The sequence below is a fragment of the Mus pahari genome, chromosome 15, assembly GCF_900095145.1.
Source record: "Mus pahari chromosome 15, PAHARI_EIJ_v1.1, whole genome shotgun sequence".
NCBI classification, from domain to species: domain Eukaryota; kingdom Metazoa; phylum Chordata; class Mammalia; order Rodentia; family Muridae; genus Mus; species Mus pahari.
In genome coordinates, this window is record NC_034604.1 from 54,594,022 (window position 1) to 54,610,107 (window position 16,086).

The following is a 16,086-nucleotide window of genomic DNA, read 5'->3' on the forward strand; positions in this document are numbered from 1 at the left end:
CACTCTGTAGACCAGGCTGGCCTCGAACTCAGAAATCTGCCTGCCTCTGCCTCCCGAGTGCTGGGATTAAAGGCATGCGCCACCACGCCTGGCTCAAGAATTCTTCTTAATTCTTCAACACAGTCACACTTGTTTGCATCCTCTTTGTGACTCCAGATACAGCTCCATCCTTTCCGACACTGGGAAAGTTAGCGAATTTATTTCTTCCTTGTGCTTTCTCCACTTGACTGTTTTTGTACGCTTTCTTTAATGGTAATGCACATTCCTTTGGATGCTTTATGACCCTTGGTTTTCTGAACTGGAGTCTGTGGCCCATGAGTACAGCTTGGCTTGGTCAGTGAGGGTCTGCATAGGGTTATCTGGCTGGGTTATCCTACTGGAGAACAGTTCTAGCTTCTTCAGATGTTGTCCCCTGTGACGGTCATGATCTTCAAAGACGTTTCCTTCTGTCTGCGGCCTGGAGGAAAAAGGCCTGACATCTGGTATTCTGCCACAGGGGAGGATGGATGCTTAGAATAGGTGTGTGCCTTTCTGTATCAGGGGTTAGGTTGCTTTATAGGAGGGCTGAATTAGTCACTTTTGGGTCACTGTGACTACATACGCATCAGAAACTACTTGTGTAAGGGGAGATTTATTCTGGTTGGTGGTCAAAGAGTTGTAGTCCATCCTAATAGGAGAGGTGAGACATAGTGAGTGGCTCAGACATGGCAGTGGGATTGGGGGCAATGCCTATTTACATTGGGTTAGGAAGTAGAGAGAGCAGGCACAATTAGGGGTACAACCCCTAGTGTCCTACTACTGCCAGACACTTTTTTTTCCCCCAATTTCTTTTTTTTTTTTTTAAGATTTATTTATTTATTATATGTAATTACACTGTAGCTGACTTCAGGCACTCCAGAAGAGGGCATCAGATCTTGTTACAGATGGTTGTGAGCCACCATATGGTTGCCTGGATTTGAACTTGGGACCTTTGGAAGAGCAGTCGGAGCTCTTACCCGTTGAGCCATCTCACCAGCCCCAGACCCCAATCTCTAAAGGTTCCACAACCTTCAGGGACCAAGCATTCAAAGGAGAGCCTATGGGAAACAATTTAGTCTTTTGTTGTTGTTGTTGCTGCTGTTGTTTTGAGACAGTGTTTCTCTGTGTATCCTTAGCTCTCCTAGAACTTAACTCTACAGACCAGGTTAGCCAACTTCTGCCTCCAGAGTGCTGGGATTAAAGGCATGAGCCACCACTGCTCCGCTCAAACTGTGTCTTAATTACTGTTCTAGTGCTGTGAAGAAACATCATGATCAAGAAAACTCTTATGAAGAAAGTATGTAATTGTAGGCTTGCTTACAGTTTTAGAGGGTTGGTCCATGATCACCATGGCAGGAAGCAGAGAGTGATAGTGTGCTAGTGCTGGAACAGTAGCTGAAGGCTTTATATAGATGTATTTTTTTAAGATTTACTTATTTATTTTATGTATATGAGTACACTGCAGCTTGCAGACACACCAGAAGAAGGCATTGGATCCCATTGCAGATGGTTGTGAGCTACCATGTGGTTGCAGAGAATTGAACTCAGGACCTCTAGAAGAGCAGTCAGGGCTTTTAACCACTGAGTCATATCTCCAGCCCCCAGGGCTTTATATCTTAATCTGAAGACAGCAGGCAAAGAGAGAGAGAGAGAGACAGAGACAGAGACAGAGACAGAGAGAATGGACTTGGTGTGGGTCTTTGAAACTTCAAAGCTCATACCCAGTGAACACCTACTCCAACAAAGTCACACCTCCTAATCCTTCTCAAACAGTTCCACTGTCTAAGCATTCAAATATATGAGTATATGGGCACAGGCCATTTTCATTCAAACCATCTCAGATCATTCAAGGGGCACCCAGGGAAACATTCTACTTCCCACTTTATCCTAAAAGAGCCACATGCATAGGGAAGAGGTACATGACCTGAGGTATGTGAAATAGGCCCCTGGCGCAGGAACACTACACTTCTGTCATAGTGTTGGCTGTGAAGAATGAAAGCTATTCAGACCCTGTCCGTTGGGGTTTTTATAGAAGTTCTGTATATGAAAATATGATTAAATTACTTGCTAAGGTGATTATGCTCAATCTTCATCCCTTTCCTCTGAAAAGAGTTCAAGTCCTCGTCCTCATCCTCTCATCAAATGGTCAGTCATTCTGGCAACAAGCCTCCATCCTAATTAACATATAAAAATATCCTCTTGGCTGGGGGGGGATGTAGATCAGTTGGTAATCTATCACATCATGAAGGAAGCCCTGGGTTCAGTTGTTGTAGGGAACTTTGTGAAATAAACACTCTGACACCAATGAGAGTGGAAGAGAGATGATGTCACCAGTGGAACAGAGATGATGTCACCAGTGAAAGAGAGATGATGTCACCAGTGGAACAGAGATGATGTCACCAGTGAAAGNTGATGTCACCAGTGGAACAGAGATGATGTCACCAGTGAAAGAGAGATGATGTCACCAGTGGAACAGAGATGATGTCACCAGTGAAAGAGAGATGACGTCACCAGTGGAACAGAGATGATGTCACCAGTGGACCAAAGCCAGTACAGCTCTTCAAAGCCTTTGATACTGGGTCCAGTTTGTGTTCTCTCATTTTATGCTTTTTGGTTACACAAAGACAGGGTTTCTTTTTTTAATCTTTCTTTTGTTGTTGTTAAGATATATATATATATATATACTTAAACTCACATAGATTCTCCAGGGATTAAAGCACTACCACCTGGCTCTTATTTTATGCTTCTGAACCACAAGGTGGGTTGGGAAGCAAACAAACAAGATTTTACAGAAGTGCACATGGCAGTCAGCAGGTTGTTAGGGAGCAAACAGGCAGTGTAAGCAGTGCTTTACATCAACCAACAAATAAGTCAGTAAATTAGTATCTAATAATAATAATTGGCCTTTTCTACCTTATTCTACTTCACAGTCCCCAGCATTGCATAAACTTGGTGTGGTGGTGCATGTGTATAATCCCAGCACTCAGGAGGTGGAGGGAGGAAGAACAGAAGTTCAAAGCCATCCTTAGCTACTTAGTGAGTTTGAGGCCAGCCTGGGCTACATGAAACTCTCTCTAAAACAACAATAGAATGTCCTTGCCACTCTAGATTCCGAGGCCTTAGTGATTCTTTTGTCAGAGACCAAGTGCAGAGACTAAAGGTCTTCCTAGCTAGGCCCCAGTGTAGGCACAGATATGGGTGATGAAACCTTGTCAGCACAGTGAAATCTCTATGGCACCCTTTTCCAGCTTCTATTTCCTCACTTCTGAGCCTTGGGAAGCAGAAGAGAATGGCTAAGAATCTGGGCTCCAACCATCTCTGCTTGCACGTGTGAGCCTGGGCCCACGCAGCCTCTCCATACCAGTTTCCACTTGAAACACAGGAGAAGACACACTCCTTCGAGACACTGTAAAGATCCTATAAAGCACAACCAGTTATGATTTGATCACAGCATGGTGTTTAGTCATTGATGACAAGTGTCAGCGTGAGAGCCTTCACACATGGACCCTGTGCAGATAGGAGCAGAGGGGACATCAGACCAGAGAGAGGGGACCTGTCAGCCCCTTTCTTCCTTCCTTTATTCATAGATGAGGGGCAGTGGGGGTGGGGGTGGGTAGACAAAGGCACTTTCTGCTTCAAAATGATTCCTTGCCTGGCAAGAGTGCCTGCTTCTAGAACCGTCCAAAGAGCCTGATGAATCCAGAAGTCTACCTAGAAACAAGTGATGAGAGCCCTGGCCAACCAATGGGATCATGTAGGCCTTTCTACCTGTTTAGGGAACTCCCCCTTCATCCTGCTCAGGGAAGGCAGCTTTGAGTGAGTGGGGTATTTCCAGATTTGTGGCTTTCAGTTCCACATCTACTGTGTGGGCGGAGTGACCTGCTGTGGACGAATCAGATCCCTTCCAGTATCAGCTTTAAGAGGTGATCTCGGGGCTCAAGGGTCCCAGACACAGCAGCAGCAGCAGCAGCAGCAGCAGCAGCAGCAGCAGCAGCAGCAGCGCCTGTGGGAAAAACTAGAGGTTAGAGCCATGGATGACCAGCGCGACCTCATCTCTAACCATGAGCAGATGCCCATACTGGGCCAGCGCGCTAGAGACCCAGAAAGGTATGTGTGAGTATCAGCAGAGCCCTTACCTCCGGAGGGCACAGAATGCAGGCCTGGGGAGGGACACAGAGGTGTGTTGCAGGAAGGTTGCCTTGAGTACTGAATTTCTGAGTGATTTTTTTTTTTTTTTTTGAGATAGGGTTTCTCTATACATCCCTGGCATTGTACATAATGAGACTCATTATATAGACCAGGCTGGCCTTGAACTGCCTGCCTCTGCCTCCCAAGAGCTGGGATCAAAGGCATGCATTACCAGACGTGGCTCTGAGTAATCTTGCCTCCTCCCCCCCTCTGCCTCCACCTGCCAAGGGTACTGACTTCCCCCTCTGTAAACCAAGGGCCTCCTTTAGGACTTGTGTTAAGAGAGCCCGGGATTCGAGTTTCACAATGCAAGTAAGGGCTTTTCACAGATCCTCGGAAGCTGGGCCATGCCTCTAGGTCAGAAGACTTAAGACTATAGTGTTCCCCCTTGAATCTGTTCTCCCTTGTCTTCAATAAGTCTGTTTCCTAGCCTTCAATCTGGAAAAGGGTTCCCAAGCTGACAGCCTCAGAATCCATTTCTGAGGACAGTAGAAGTAACGCCTTATAGTCTTCCTTAACTGCTAGAAGACGTGTATGAGCCCAGGCAAGCAGGGCCTCAGCAGACCCGAGTCCACACCTGACACAGGATGAGCCTTTCTGTGTGTGTGTAGGGGAAGAGAGCTGGCTGCCATCCCAGAAGCTGCTCACAGAGACGGAGCTCCTGGTCCATGTGTTACATGGTTGCCACAGCCATCCAGATAGCCCTGGGCTCCTCTCCCAGCCCCTAAATGAACTCAGCCTTACGCTCCCAACCCCCCCAAAACCGAACAGGGTTAGAATTCGCCTGCCTTCTTGTCTTGCTTCCCCAACCCCCAAGCTGCCTATTTGCTTGCCTATGGGGAACTAAAACCAGATGTGACGTCAGCTGTCTCCAGGCAGAAAGGGGTTTTGAAAGAGACTCTGGGAGATTGACCACGAATGGCATTCTAGCAAGAAGGTAACCAGATATGGATTCTTAGAGCAGTGGGGAATTCTAAGGTAACTTTTACTGCTGTCGTGGGTGACCACCGAAAAACCACAGCCTCTTTTCTGGGTCCCACTGCTAAACAGCAATGGCTATAAGAACTGTTCACCTATTGTGTCCCTTCCACTGGTCCTCAGACGACATTGATCATCACAGTAATGATAAGCAAACTATAGATTCTATCTTAATTCTTACAGTTACTGTAGCTAGGAGTTGGGCCTTTTTATTATCTCCCCTTGCCTGTGCCTTTTTTTTTTTTTTTTTTTTTCTTTTTTCTTTTAAAGGCTGGGTTTACTATGTAGTTGGGCTGGAACTCACAGAATAGACCAAGCTAGCCTTGAGCTAACAGGAACTTGCTTACTTCTCCTGAGTGTTGGGATTAAAGGTGTGTGCCACTCTGGCTGGCATTATTACACAGAAGAAATTTGAGCTCATCTAGTAAGTAACATCCAGGTTATCTCAGCTGCTGAGCCAGGACCCAGTCAGTCTGAGTCCTGTCTGGGTCCTGAAGAGGCCTCATTTGTGGAGCGAGGAGGTGGGAGCCCTCCGACCTCAGGCCTCTCATTGAGGGCTGCGTGCCATCAAATCCACGACAATCTTCACTTTACTTCAGTCACTTCTTCCAAAACTGACCAGGCTTTAAGCTCCCGGGCCATTCCCTACAGGTTTGATTTGGGGGCACTTTTGTGAACACTTCTGCCTGGCAACATGTGCGTCATGATTCCTGACGGCTCTGGTTGGTTTCTGACTTAAGTCATTTTTTTTTTTTTTTTTTTAACACAAGGAGGAAGTACAAAGGAGGAAGTAAAAGCAGGAGGTGGCAAGAGTTGGCACTCAATCAGCACCAAGACCCAGCCAACCTAGAGGCAGTCAGAGGCTGGGCGTGCTTGTATATGCCTAGAATCCAGCATTTGGGAGGTGGAGGCAGGAAGATCAAGGGTTCAAGGCCAGACTCATCTACACGAGACCATCTCAGAAAAACAAAATAATAATAAATTGAGTAAAAGAGGAAGTAGAGAGGTTGCTAGGCTTGCCATCCAGCCCGCCCCCCCCCCAGAGAGCAGCATTGTTATGGATAGTGACCTCCCGGAGAGCCGGATTACTGATAGACGAACCACAAGTGTTTCATCTCTTCCTTATTTAACAACCACTCATTCCAAGCCCTAACCTGGTCCACATGCACAAGTGTTGACTTGTTCCTGGCCCCAGAGTTAGGCAAGCCAGGACGCCAGTTATGGCTACTGCTCTCATCCTCAATATAAACCCGTGTCCGCTGGCCTTCTGAAAGACTGAAGTTCGAAAGGGGAGGGACGTGGCTACCCCGAGCTCATGTGGTAGCAGGTAGAGCCGGGACTAGATCTGAGTATGGGGTGATAGAGGGGTTCCATGAGTCAGCAGAGTGGATGAAGCAGAAGACCTTGAGCCCAGGTTCCACCTTCCCCCAGAAGGCCAAGAAATTAAACTTATTCTCCCTCCTATCTGTTCGCCTTTCTCCAGCCCTTGGCTTAGGAAATACAAAGGGCTAACAAGCCAATGAGAATTAGCTGTGTCTATGATGTCATTTGTTACCAGGCAGACAGGTTTTCTGGAGTTTCCTAAACTACCCTTCCTGGTTGCTGGAGTAGGCAAGATGCAAACTTATCACGAGAATTTCCAATGGAGTTCGTCTTAGTCTGAATCTGTGTTACTAAAATAGAAAGCCACAGACTGGGTCATTTATATAAATGATAATAATAATAAAAATCTAGAGATTTATTTCCAATAGTTACAAAGGCTGAGAATGCTAAGATCAAGGCACTGGCATCTAATGATAAATTTCTTGCTGTGTTGTAAATAGATGGCAGTGAAAAGGCAGGAGACTCACTCCCCCTGTTAAGCTTTCCTACAACAGTGCCTAACTCCATCCATGAAAACACTTGAATCTTAAAGGGGATGTGTGCAAATAACAGTACTGATAGTTTTCCCCACCCAAGTAAGTGGGAGAGACTGGACAGGAATTCTCAGGGTGCCCAGTTAGGATCCCTGTGCTCCATACTGTAACATGTGCATGCACCCCAACACATTATTCAAAGCCCCCAGACTGTAAGGAGTCACTGAAGTCTGAGGGTCTGGCTGTCCAGGAGCATGAAGCCTAGGTATTATGTTGCTGTTGAGCCAACCCCCGCCCGCCCCCCCCCCCCGTTTGAATAAAGTATCTGTAATCCTAGTGTTGGGGAAGCAGCAGACACAGGAGGATCCCTGGGCTCTGTCACTGAGACTGTCTAGCTGAATTTTAGAGCTCCAGGGTCAGTGAGAGACCCAGCCTCAAAAAATAAGGTGGAGAGCGACTGAAGAAAACATCTCAAGTGGACATCTGGTCGCCACACACATGTGGAAGTGCACATGTAGGCATGCACATACACACCACACATACCACACACACACACACACACACACACACACACCACTCATGCACACACACACCACACATACACACACACACACACACACCACACATACACATCACACACCAAACACACACCACTCATACACATATACATACACCACACACACACACACACACACACACACACACACACACACGAACGTATGAGAGAGCTGGGAGACTGGTGAAGATCTGTTCAGATTTTCAGGGACTCTGGGACAGACAGACTCTGGAGCAGGGGTGGGGGTGAGGGGGTGTCTCATGTGTGTGTGTGTGTGTGTGTGAATATACGCATGAGTGCCTGGCGTTCCTCCAGCCTGGTGCTCCTCCCACTCCACATGTAAAAACTCTAGGCCCCACTTCTCCTTTTCAGGTATATGGCTTTTGCTGTCCCCTACCGCACTTCCTTCCCTTTTCTCTTTAAACCTGACGTCACCGCGGAGATTGGGGATGGCACAGAGGATGAGAACCCTTCTTCCCCTTACATAGTAAATTCACTTATCTTTTTTTGCCAGCAAAACCAAAATCAAATCCCCCTTCCCACTTCCGAGGGGGGCTCTGCTCCTCAGATCTCCAGGGTGGAGGGAACTTGGGAGGAGGGAGGACACTCCACTTTACTCTGACACTGCACAGCTGGGACACCAAGACCCAGAGGAGGCAAGGAATGTGGCTTATTTATCCTTCCCATTGAGCTTGGGCCCCAGGTGGATAAGAGTTCTTCCTGGGAAGGGCACTGGTGGTCCTGGCAGGAGCAGTGGATGCCCTCACTATTGGGAGGGGTTGAGTCTGAGAGGGCGTGGGTGGGGGCATCCATCCCCACTTCCAGTCAGCGTCCAGCTCTGGATTTCTGTGTAGCCCTGGCTGTCCTGGCACTCACTCTGTAGACCAGGCTGGCCTCGGACTCAGAAATCCACCTGCCTCTGCCTCCTGAGTGCTGGGATTAAAGGCATACGCCACCACGCCCTGGCTCGATCATGCTCTTATTCCCTCCCCACAGCAGGTGCAGCCGCGGAGCCCTGTACACCGGCGTCTCTGTCCTGGTGGCTCTGCTCCTGGCTGGGCAGGCCACCACTGCTTACTTCCTGTACCAGCAGCAGGGCCGCCTAGACAAGCTGACCATCACCTCCCAGAACCTGCAGCTGGAGAACCTTCGCATGAAGCTTCCAAAATGTGCGTGCTCCTGCCTGTCCCTCACCTCACAGACCTCATTTCTCCGTTTAGCCCCTCCCACCCCCGCCCCCCGGGGGGGTTTCAGATCTTAACCCCTGGGTTCCTTACTACTCCCTTGGACCTGGACTCATGCTGTCCTCCCTGACCCACAGCTGCCAAACCTGTGAGCCACATGCGGATGGCTACTCCCTTGCTGATGCGTCCGATGTCCATGGATAACATGCTCCTCGGGGTAAGGAAGGGGCAGGAAGGAGATGGTAGTTGGTGTTTGCCGAGGGGAGGGGCCGAAGGATAACAGCTGTCAAGGAATCCGGGTCCTAACTGCTGGCGAGGAGCAGGGCACACCTCAGAGAGGCTTGCCCAAGGTGGTGGAGGCCAGAAATCTTAGGGCTACCCTGGTGGGGAGAGGGCAAGTCCCACAGCTTGCAAAGTGCTTCTTCACCTTAGCATCCAACAGTCCCTCACTTCCTCCAAGCCTTTGGCAGCAAAAATGCTGTTACTCAAGGTTACTATGGGCACCTTAACCAGGGCAGAGCACATCAATCGAATGGTGCCAAATGGTCAGTCCTGAAAACATACATGAGTTAGCATGATACAGACCGGGCAGGTTTAATTAGAACTAATGGTATATATATATATATATATATATATATATATATATATATATATGCAAGCAATGACAGTGAATGAAAAAAGAGGCCATGAATTTGAAGTGAAGCAGGAAGGAACATATGGGAGGGCTTGGGAGGGGGGAGCAAACTCTGCTATTGGGAAGGCCCTGGCAAGCTTATGCCTGCCTGTCCAGAGAGGGCATAGAGGCAGGAAGGGCGTGAGGGGCTGGCGCTTCCATGTTAGGAGGTGGCAGATTTGAGCTGGTGAGTGCAAGCACCTGACTCTTACTAGACTCTAGCTGCTGGTCCCAGCAGTGCTGGTAACCCTGTTCCCTTCCCCATAGCCTGTGAAGAACGTTACCAAGTATGGCAACATGACCCAGGACCATGTGATGCATCTGCTCACGGTGAGTATCAGAGCCAGCAGGCAGTCTCCTGGTTCACGTGGGACCCTGACCCTCACTCACGGGCTGGGCTCACTATAAACTCAACACATGCTTAATCCGAGGAATACAAGGTGGTCCTTAATTGTTGCGTACAGTCCAGCCCCTACCCACCTTGAGATAAGAGTCTATGTAGTCTTGGAACTGACTATGTCGAACAAGATGGCTTTGAACTCATAATTTGCCTGCCTCTGCCTCCCAGTGCTAGGATTAAAGGCGTGCATCACTAGGCCAGGTTCCAGCCACCTCACTTTTGAGGAGTTAAAAATTATGGTCCATTTGAAGAGATGTCTCAGCAGTTAAGAGCACCACCTGCTCTTCCAGATGTCCTGAGTTCAATTCCCAGCCACCACATGGTGGCTTGCAACCATCTGTAATGGGGATCCGATGCCCTCTTCTGGTGCGTCTGAAGACAGCGACAGTGTGCTCGCATACATGAAATAAATAAATCTTTTTTTTTTTTTTTTTTAAATCAAATTAAGGTCCTATGGATGTGACTTAGCTACAATACCATGTTCTCCTTCCCAAATTAATATTGCACATGCTTGCTCCATGCCAGGCACTGTGCATGGCTCTTGGCCTACAGCAGGGAGCACTAGTTGTGTGAGAATAGGCAGAGGACCCAGTCAGAGGGAAAACACTGGAGGCTCTGGTTCAGCTCCTGACCCTGACGGGAGTTCCATAGCTGGGTGCCTCTCACCCCTGCTCCCCAACACTGAGACCAAGGGGCCGGGCTTAGTGTGGCTAACCTCCATTCCTCAGAACGAAGGCCTGGGAACATTGGGTGCACATCTGCCCATACCTATCCCGGGTTCTCTGTAACCTGCCCCTTGCCCTGCCACTCTGCAGAGGTCTGGACCCCTGGAGTACCCGCAGCTGAAGGGAAGTTTCCCAGAGAATCTGAAGCAACTTAAGAACTCCATGGACGGCGTGAACTGGAAGGTAAACAGCCCCTGTTGGGATCTCTCCTCCCCCCCCACAGCAGCTTCAGGACTAGACAGAGGCAAAGGGGGGACTAAGGCTGCTGTTCTCTGGAAGCTACTGAGGGCCTTCTAACATTCACGATACCCCTGTGGGTCTTTTAAGAGGCACTAAGGCTGCAGCTGGGCTCCTCCAAGCTTGTAGTCACGGCAGAGTCTAGAAGGGTAGGCGGCGATTGACTCCTGACCCTGACCATCCATCCACCTCTGTTCTCGTCAGATCTTCGAGAGCTGGATGAAGCAGTGGCTCTTGTTTGAAATGAGCAAGAACTCCCTGGAGGAGGAGAAGCCCACCGAGGCTCCGCCTAAAGGTACCAGGACGGGAGCTTTGGCCTGCCTGTCACAGTGACCCACTCTCTCAGCTCGGTCTTTTCTCGCCTGTTCCTTCAGGGTTCGGAAACCCTTATATCCTGTCTGTGGGTCTGTTCTTTCACACACATGTCCAGAGTACAGAGGCCTCTGGTGTCTCTGGCTTGGAGCAAAACCAACTCAAAACGTACCAGGCAGGAGTCCCCCCCCCCCAGCCGTACATAAACATACAAGGAGGACACGGAATCAGCACGTGTCCAGACAGCCCTGGGCGCCTCTCTCCTCACAGCAATGCCAGCATACTGGAGGCTGAAGCATAAAGCACTGGGGAATACCTCGGCTTTACCTTGGTACTGTCTCTAACTTGCTGTGCAGTGCTGGACAAGCCCATCCCACTGGGCTTCTGTGTCCCACAAGTGGAAGGCTAGAGGCCCATACTGCCCTGGACTTCAAATCCCTTACATATGCTATCTCAACCAGCTTCTAGCTCATGTTTGAATCCCCTCTCCAGCATCCCCGACAAGTGGGCAGCCCCCATTTCTACTTGAGTTATCCCAGTAAAGGAAGGTCAGATTCCCAGAGGTGTCCCCATTACTGTGCCCCTGAAACCAGAATCAAACTGTAACAAAAATCCAGATTATACGCTGGGGCAAATAATGCCGTGGCTTCCCTCTTTTTGGATCTTACTGGTTTCAGACTTGGACCTCAGTTTTCTCATCTATGCTATGGGTAGAATAGGGAAAGCAACTTAGATAGGCATCAAGCCATGGCAGTGGTGTGTGGGTCTCTGCCCTGCTGAGATCCTGGCCCAGAGCCCGCCGCCCACTCACTGTCTTCATCATGCCTTCAGTACTGACCAAGTGCCAGGAAGAAGTCAGCCACATCCCTGCCGTCTACCCGGGTGCGTTCCGTCCCAAGTGCGACGAGAACGGTAACTATTTGCCACTCCAGTGCCACGGGAGCACTGGCTACTGCTGGTGTGTGTTCCCCAACGGTACTGAGGTCCCTCGCACCAAGAGCCGCGGGCGCCATAACTGCAGTGGTAAGCGGGGGACACCGTGCCACATAACCTAAAGGACTAGGAAGCTCTAGGAAGGCCGAGGGTCCGAAGGTCCTTCCCAGTAGACATGGGGTCAGGACACGGGTTGGCTGTGCCCTGGGAACATCCACCGCCAGTCACGCACCAGCCCCTTTCTCCACACAGGCACTCCTTGTGTCCTTCTAATCTGTCTCCTCTCCTTCTCCCCACGCTGTCCTGCCCTGGAGTCCCACATACCTACCCATCTCACCATACCCGCAACCACACTGTATGCTCTGGTGCACAGTGGCAACAGTGTGTGTGTGTGTGTGTTGTGGTAATAACAGTGAGCCTGATGCTTCCCTTGCAGAGCCACTGGACATGGAAGACCCGTCTTCTGGCTTGGGAGTGACCAGGCAGGAACTGGGCCAAGGTAAGAGGGACCACAGAAGGGGTCACCCACATGTAGACTCTGGTGTCACCATCACTGGGATGGTTTTTCCAGAATGGGCTGGTAGCTGGAAGCAGAGTACCTGAGCCCAGCAGGGGGACAGTGGAGGGATTGACTGCTCTGCAGTTCCAAGATGTTGGGTGGAGGAGGCAGGGACAACAAACTGGTGGCCCAGCCGTATCAACCTGTGTTTCTCTTCTCAGTCATCCTGTGAAGACAGAGGCCAGCTCTGCACAGCGGCAGTGCCCCCTGCTCTCCTGTGCCTCAGCCCTCCTTTCGTTCCCTGATGTCACACCCCACTTCCCGTCACCCTGCACCCTGGGGCTTGAGACTGGTGTCTGCTTCATCGTCCCTGGACCCAGCAAATGAAACCAGAACAGAATGAGGACGCTGGAGGGCCTTGCTGCCTACTGCTATCTAAAGGGACCCCCCACTTCTGACCCATTAGCAGTCTTTAATGTGGGGCTCTGAGATATAGGCCCGCAGACAAGGATCAAGGGATGCCCTACCCTTAACCTAAGCTGGACACATTTGTTGTCTTCTCCTCAAGGAAGAAGAACCCAAGCCCCTCCCCCCAGCAACCCTTCCTCACATCCCGCCGACCCTCCCCCCCCTTTCAGGTTTCTTGCTCAGCCAAGCTTGTCAGCAGCTTGTAGGATCATGGTTCAAGTGACAATAAAGGTAGAAAGTAGAACATTCTTGCTTCTGCCTCTTCAGTTGGGATCCAGTTAGTTTACCCCAAGGCCGAGGACAACCTTAAATCTAGTCATCTAGGTACACGGGCCTGCGGGGCCTGGGGAGATGGGCCCCAGACACACATGGTTTTCTACTTAACAGTCAGAATGAAACAGACCCCTGCTAGGTTTTAAAAGCACATCTCACACATCCCAGCTTCCATTCCTCCTGTCCCCAATTCCATTTCTGGACTAAGGACAGCGTTAAGTGTGATGACAGATGGCAGTGGACACAGGGACCTAGTGTCCAGAATGGACGCAGGTGGGGGCTGCCAGCAGCCCGCTGTCTTGTCTGTGCAGGACCCGTGGCTTCTCAGCTCTAGCCCACTGTCACGGGAAAAGGGAGCAGATCCTTTACCACCCGGGACTCCGAAATGAACGTTAAGGACACCGTTCTATTTTGTAGGTTTAAACACTTCTGCGAGTCAGCCGAGCCAAGGAGAGGCTCTCTGTATTCTGATCTAGACCTACATCCCACACTCTGATCCATACCTGCGAATGGATGGAATGGCTGACCGCCGGCTGGGGCGTGTCTGTCTGTCCCAAGGCTCTGAGCAGTGTCCCCGAGACTTGCAGCCACTTCTTCTCTGTACTGGTTCTTGTTTTGTTGAGGTGTATGCTCAGTCATTTTTCCAGCACGTTTCAGCTCCGCTCACTTCTCACCGTCACCAGCACAAAACTGTTCCCCAGACAGAGGGTGACTCGAGGCCTAGATCACTGGCTCTTCCCCGCTTCTCACGCCAGCCACCACTGGTCGCCACTGCTTCCCTCCACATCCTAGTCGTTTCCAAAGGCCCCCCTGGTCACCTGTGCCATCTACCTGGCGTCTGACCCACCTTCAGTTCCTCTTAAGCTTATAGGCCACTTCCTACTGCGAGCCGTCCCTGCATCAGCTCCCATCGAGGAGCTTTACTGAGCCTTCCTCTTTAGCAAGCCATCCTACTCACTGTACCTAGGGTCTTGGCACGCGGTCAGGAAGGAACTGAGTACTGACCTGTGCATGTCCAGGGTCACTACTGTCTCTCCTAAGTAGCCAGTAACAGTCCGAGTCCCAGATGCACGGGGAATGCAACCCTTTATATTTAAAGTCTTTTATTCTGAGTTCTTTAAAAAAACAAAAACAAAACAGCTGGAAAAACTGATGGGGCAAGGCCTCAGGCTGAGCCAGGGATCCAGGGTGTGGGATGAACCACACGCAGGACCTTGCTGGGTCTGCAGAGAAACGTGGAGGGAGGTCCCGAGGCCTCTGGGCACGTAGGATTTGAAGGGAGAGAGGCAAGTCGCTTAGAAAAATAGATATACTGTACACATGTCACGCAGCACACTCAGAGGGGACGCGTGTCCCACCTCGCTTCCTCCTGGCACCGCGGCTTCCCTGGGGGTTCACTGGCTTGGCCAGCATGTGCCAGCCATCGTCTTCTGCTGAGGGAGGGCAAGTTTAAAAGTCCAAGCCCAATTCACGCTGGCCAGAGGTCAGAGGCCTGGGGATGGTCACGCTCTGCCAAGATTCTAGGAGAAGAATACAAACCAGGCTTTGGTCAGCTGGCTTAGACACCAGACCCCCTCAGGGTGGATCCTCTGCATGCTGCTGCAGCAACTGCAGTCCAACCGACCCGAGGAAGGAAGTCTCTCTCTTTCTAACTCCCTCCCACTGGGCCTACGCAGCTACCCTGAAAGGCTGGACGCAGTCAGGTACCTGCTCGATGTGCTGGGCCTCACACGGCAGGCTCGGCCGTCTTCTTCTGTGGGGAGAGAAGGACAATAAGCTATCAGTTCTGTGGCTTCTCCTCACTACCGCTGTCCCACAGGTCCAGGACAGGACTCCCTCGAAGGATCCACGTCCCCGTAGGTGTTAAGGATCGAGACCCACTGATACCAGTCCTGGGCAGAACTGCCTCTGACCCCAGGAAGCGGCTGGCTGTTTCTTCTGTGGGCTCCCCGCTGGCACTTTCTCACCTGAAAGCTTACCACTGTCCTGCCTGTGGAGGTCTCTCCCATCACCCCTCCCCTGCTCTTCCTCACAAGGTCCATTAGACTATGGGACTGGAAAGGTGGTGTGGGCCCGGTCTAGGTGTTGGAAGGGAAAGGATTTGAATTCCCGGCCCTGAGACCCCTCAGGAACTCAATCTACCTTCTTCTTTTTCTTCTTCTGGACTGGTGAGGCAGGGTCTTTGGTCGGGGTCTTTTTTCCTTTCTTCTTTTCCTTTTTCTCCTTGTCTTTTTTTTCTGAGGGAAGAAAGCGAGCTTCCTGAGCAATAGATTTTGACACTGATGGGTCAGCGTCAGGAGGCCCACGGCAGCTCACAGCTCTTATACCACGGGGAAGCAGGTCCTGATGGGGCCAGGATACCATCCATGTGCCAGGCTCCACTCTTCCTGTCTGTGGACTACACAATCTGGCCTCAGACCTATGCAAGTCTATCTACCTGATCTTGAATGTGGGGGAAGGGGTAGTAAGAACCTGGAAGAGATCAGGTGACGCCTCTTCTCTTCCACAGAATGGCAGGGCTCAGGATTTCCATGCTGGGCATGGTGGTGCACCCTTTTAATCCCAGCACCCAAGAGGCAGAGGCAAGTGGATTGCTTTAAGTTTGAGAACAGCCTGTTCTACACAGTAAGTTCCAGGCTGGCCAAGGCTACATTGTGAGGTCCAGTCTTAAGACAAAACTAAAGTGGGAGCCGGGCGTGGTGGCGCACGCCTTTAATCCCAGCACTTGGGAGGCAGAGGCAGGTGGATTTCTGAGTTCGAGGCCAGCCTGGTCTACAGAGTGAGTT

The 16,086-nt window shown here is 50.5% G+C and overlaps 2 protein-coding genes across 6 annotated transcripts in view; one reads left to right on the forward strand and one right to left on the reverse strand.

Moving 5' to 3' along the window:
- Window positions 1-3,872: 3,872 nt before the first annotated feature.
- Window positions 3,873-13,275, forward strand: Cd74 (CD74 molecule). 2 transcript variants are annotated; one of them, XM_029546997.1, is made up of 9 exons: window positions 3,873-4,125; window positions 8,593-8,765; window positions 8,918-8,997; window positions 9,721-9,783; window positions 10,669-10,761; window positions 11,020-11,110; window positions 11,959-12,150; window positions 12,497-12,559; window positions 12,781-13,275. In XM_029546997.1, the coding sequence occupies exons 1-9, from the start codon at window positions 4,049-4,051 to the stop codon at window positions 12,789-12,791; spliced, it is 843 nt and encodes a 280-aa protein (XP_029402857.1). In that variant the 5' UTR covers window positions 3,873-4,048; the 3' UTR covers window positions 12,792-13,275. The 2 variants fall into 2 exon arrangements, with proteins under 2 accessions (XP_029402857.1, XP_029402858.1); XM_029546998.1 differs by lacking the exon at window positions 11,959-12,150 and having other exon boundaries at window positions 3,880-4,125.
- A 1,096-nt stretch (window positions 13,276-14,371) lies between these two features.
- Tcof1 (treacle ribosome biogenesis factor 1) overlaps window positions 14,372-16,086 on the reverse strand; it is a 33,283-nt gene continuing 31,568 nt past the window's right edge. For all 4 annotated transcript variants that reach the window (XM_029547140.1, XM_029547139.1, XM_029547142.1 and 1 more), the window contains 3 exons: window positions 15,443-15,537; window positions 15,008-15,053; window positions 14,372-14,820 (listed from right to left, as the gene is read on the reverse strand). In XM_029547140.1, coding sequence (XP_029403000.1) covers window positions 15,027-15,053; window positions 15,443-15,537 — 122 coding nt within the window. In that variant the 3' untranslated portion in view covers window positions 14,372-14,820; window positions 15,008-15,026. The remainder of the gene's footprint in view (window positions 14,821-15,007; window positions 15,054-15,442; window positions 15,538-16,086) is intronic.

Bases quoted from the DNA above. Each gene is read 5' to 3' on its own strand.
- Cd74 (XM_029546997.1), top strand. From the start codon at position 4,049: ATGGATGACCAGCGCGACCTCATCTCTAACCATGAGCAGATGCCCATA. The intron at 10,762-11,019 runs GTAAACAGCCCC...TGTTCTCGTCAG, and splicing joins TGGACGGCGTGAACTGGAAG to ATCTTCGAGAGCTGGATGAA. The intron at 12,151-12,496 runs GTAAGCGGGGGA...CTTCCCTTGCAG, and splicing joins CGGGCGCCATAACTGCAGTG to AGCCACTGGACATGGAAGAC.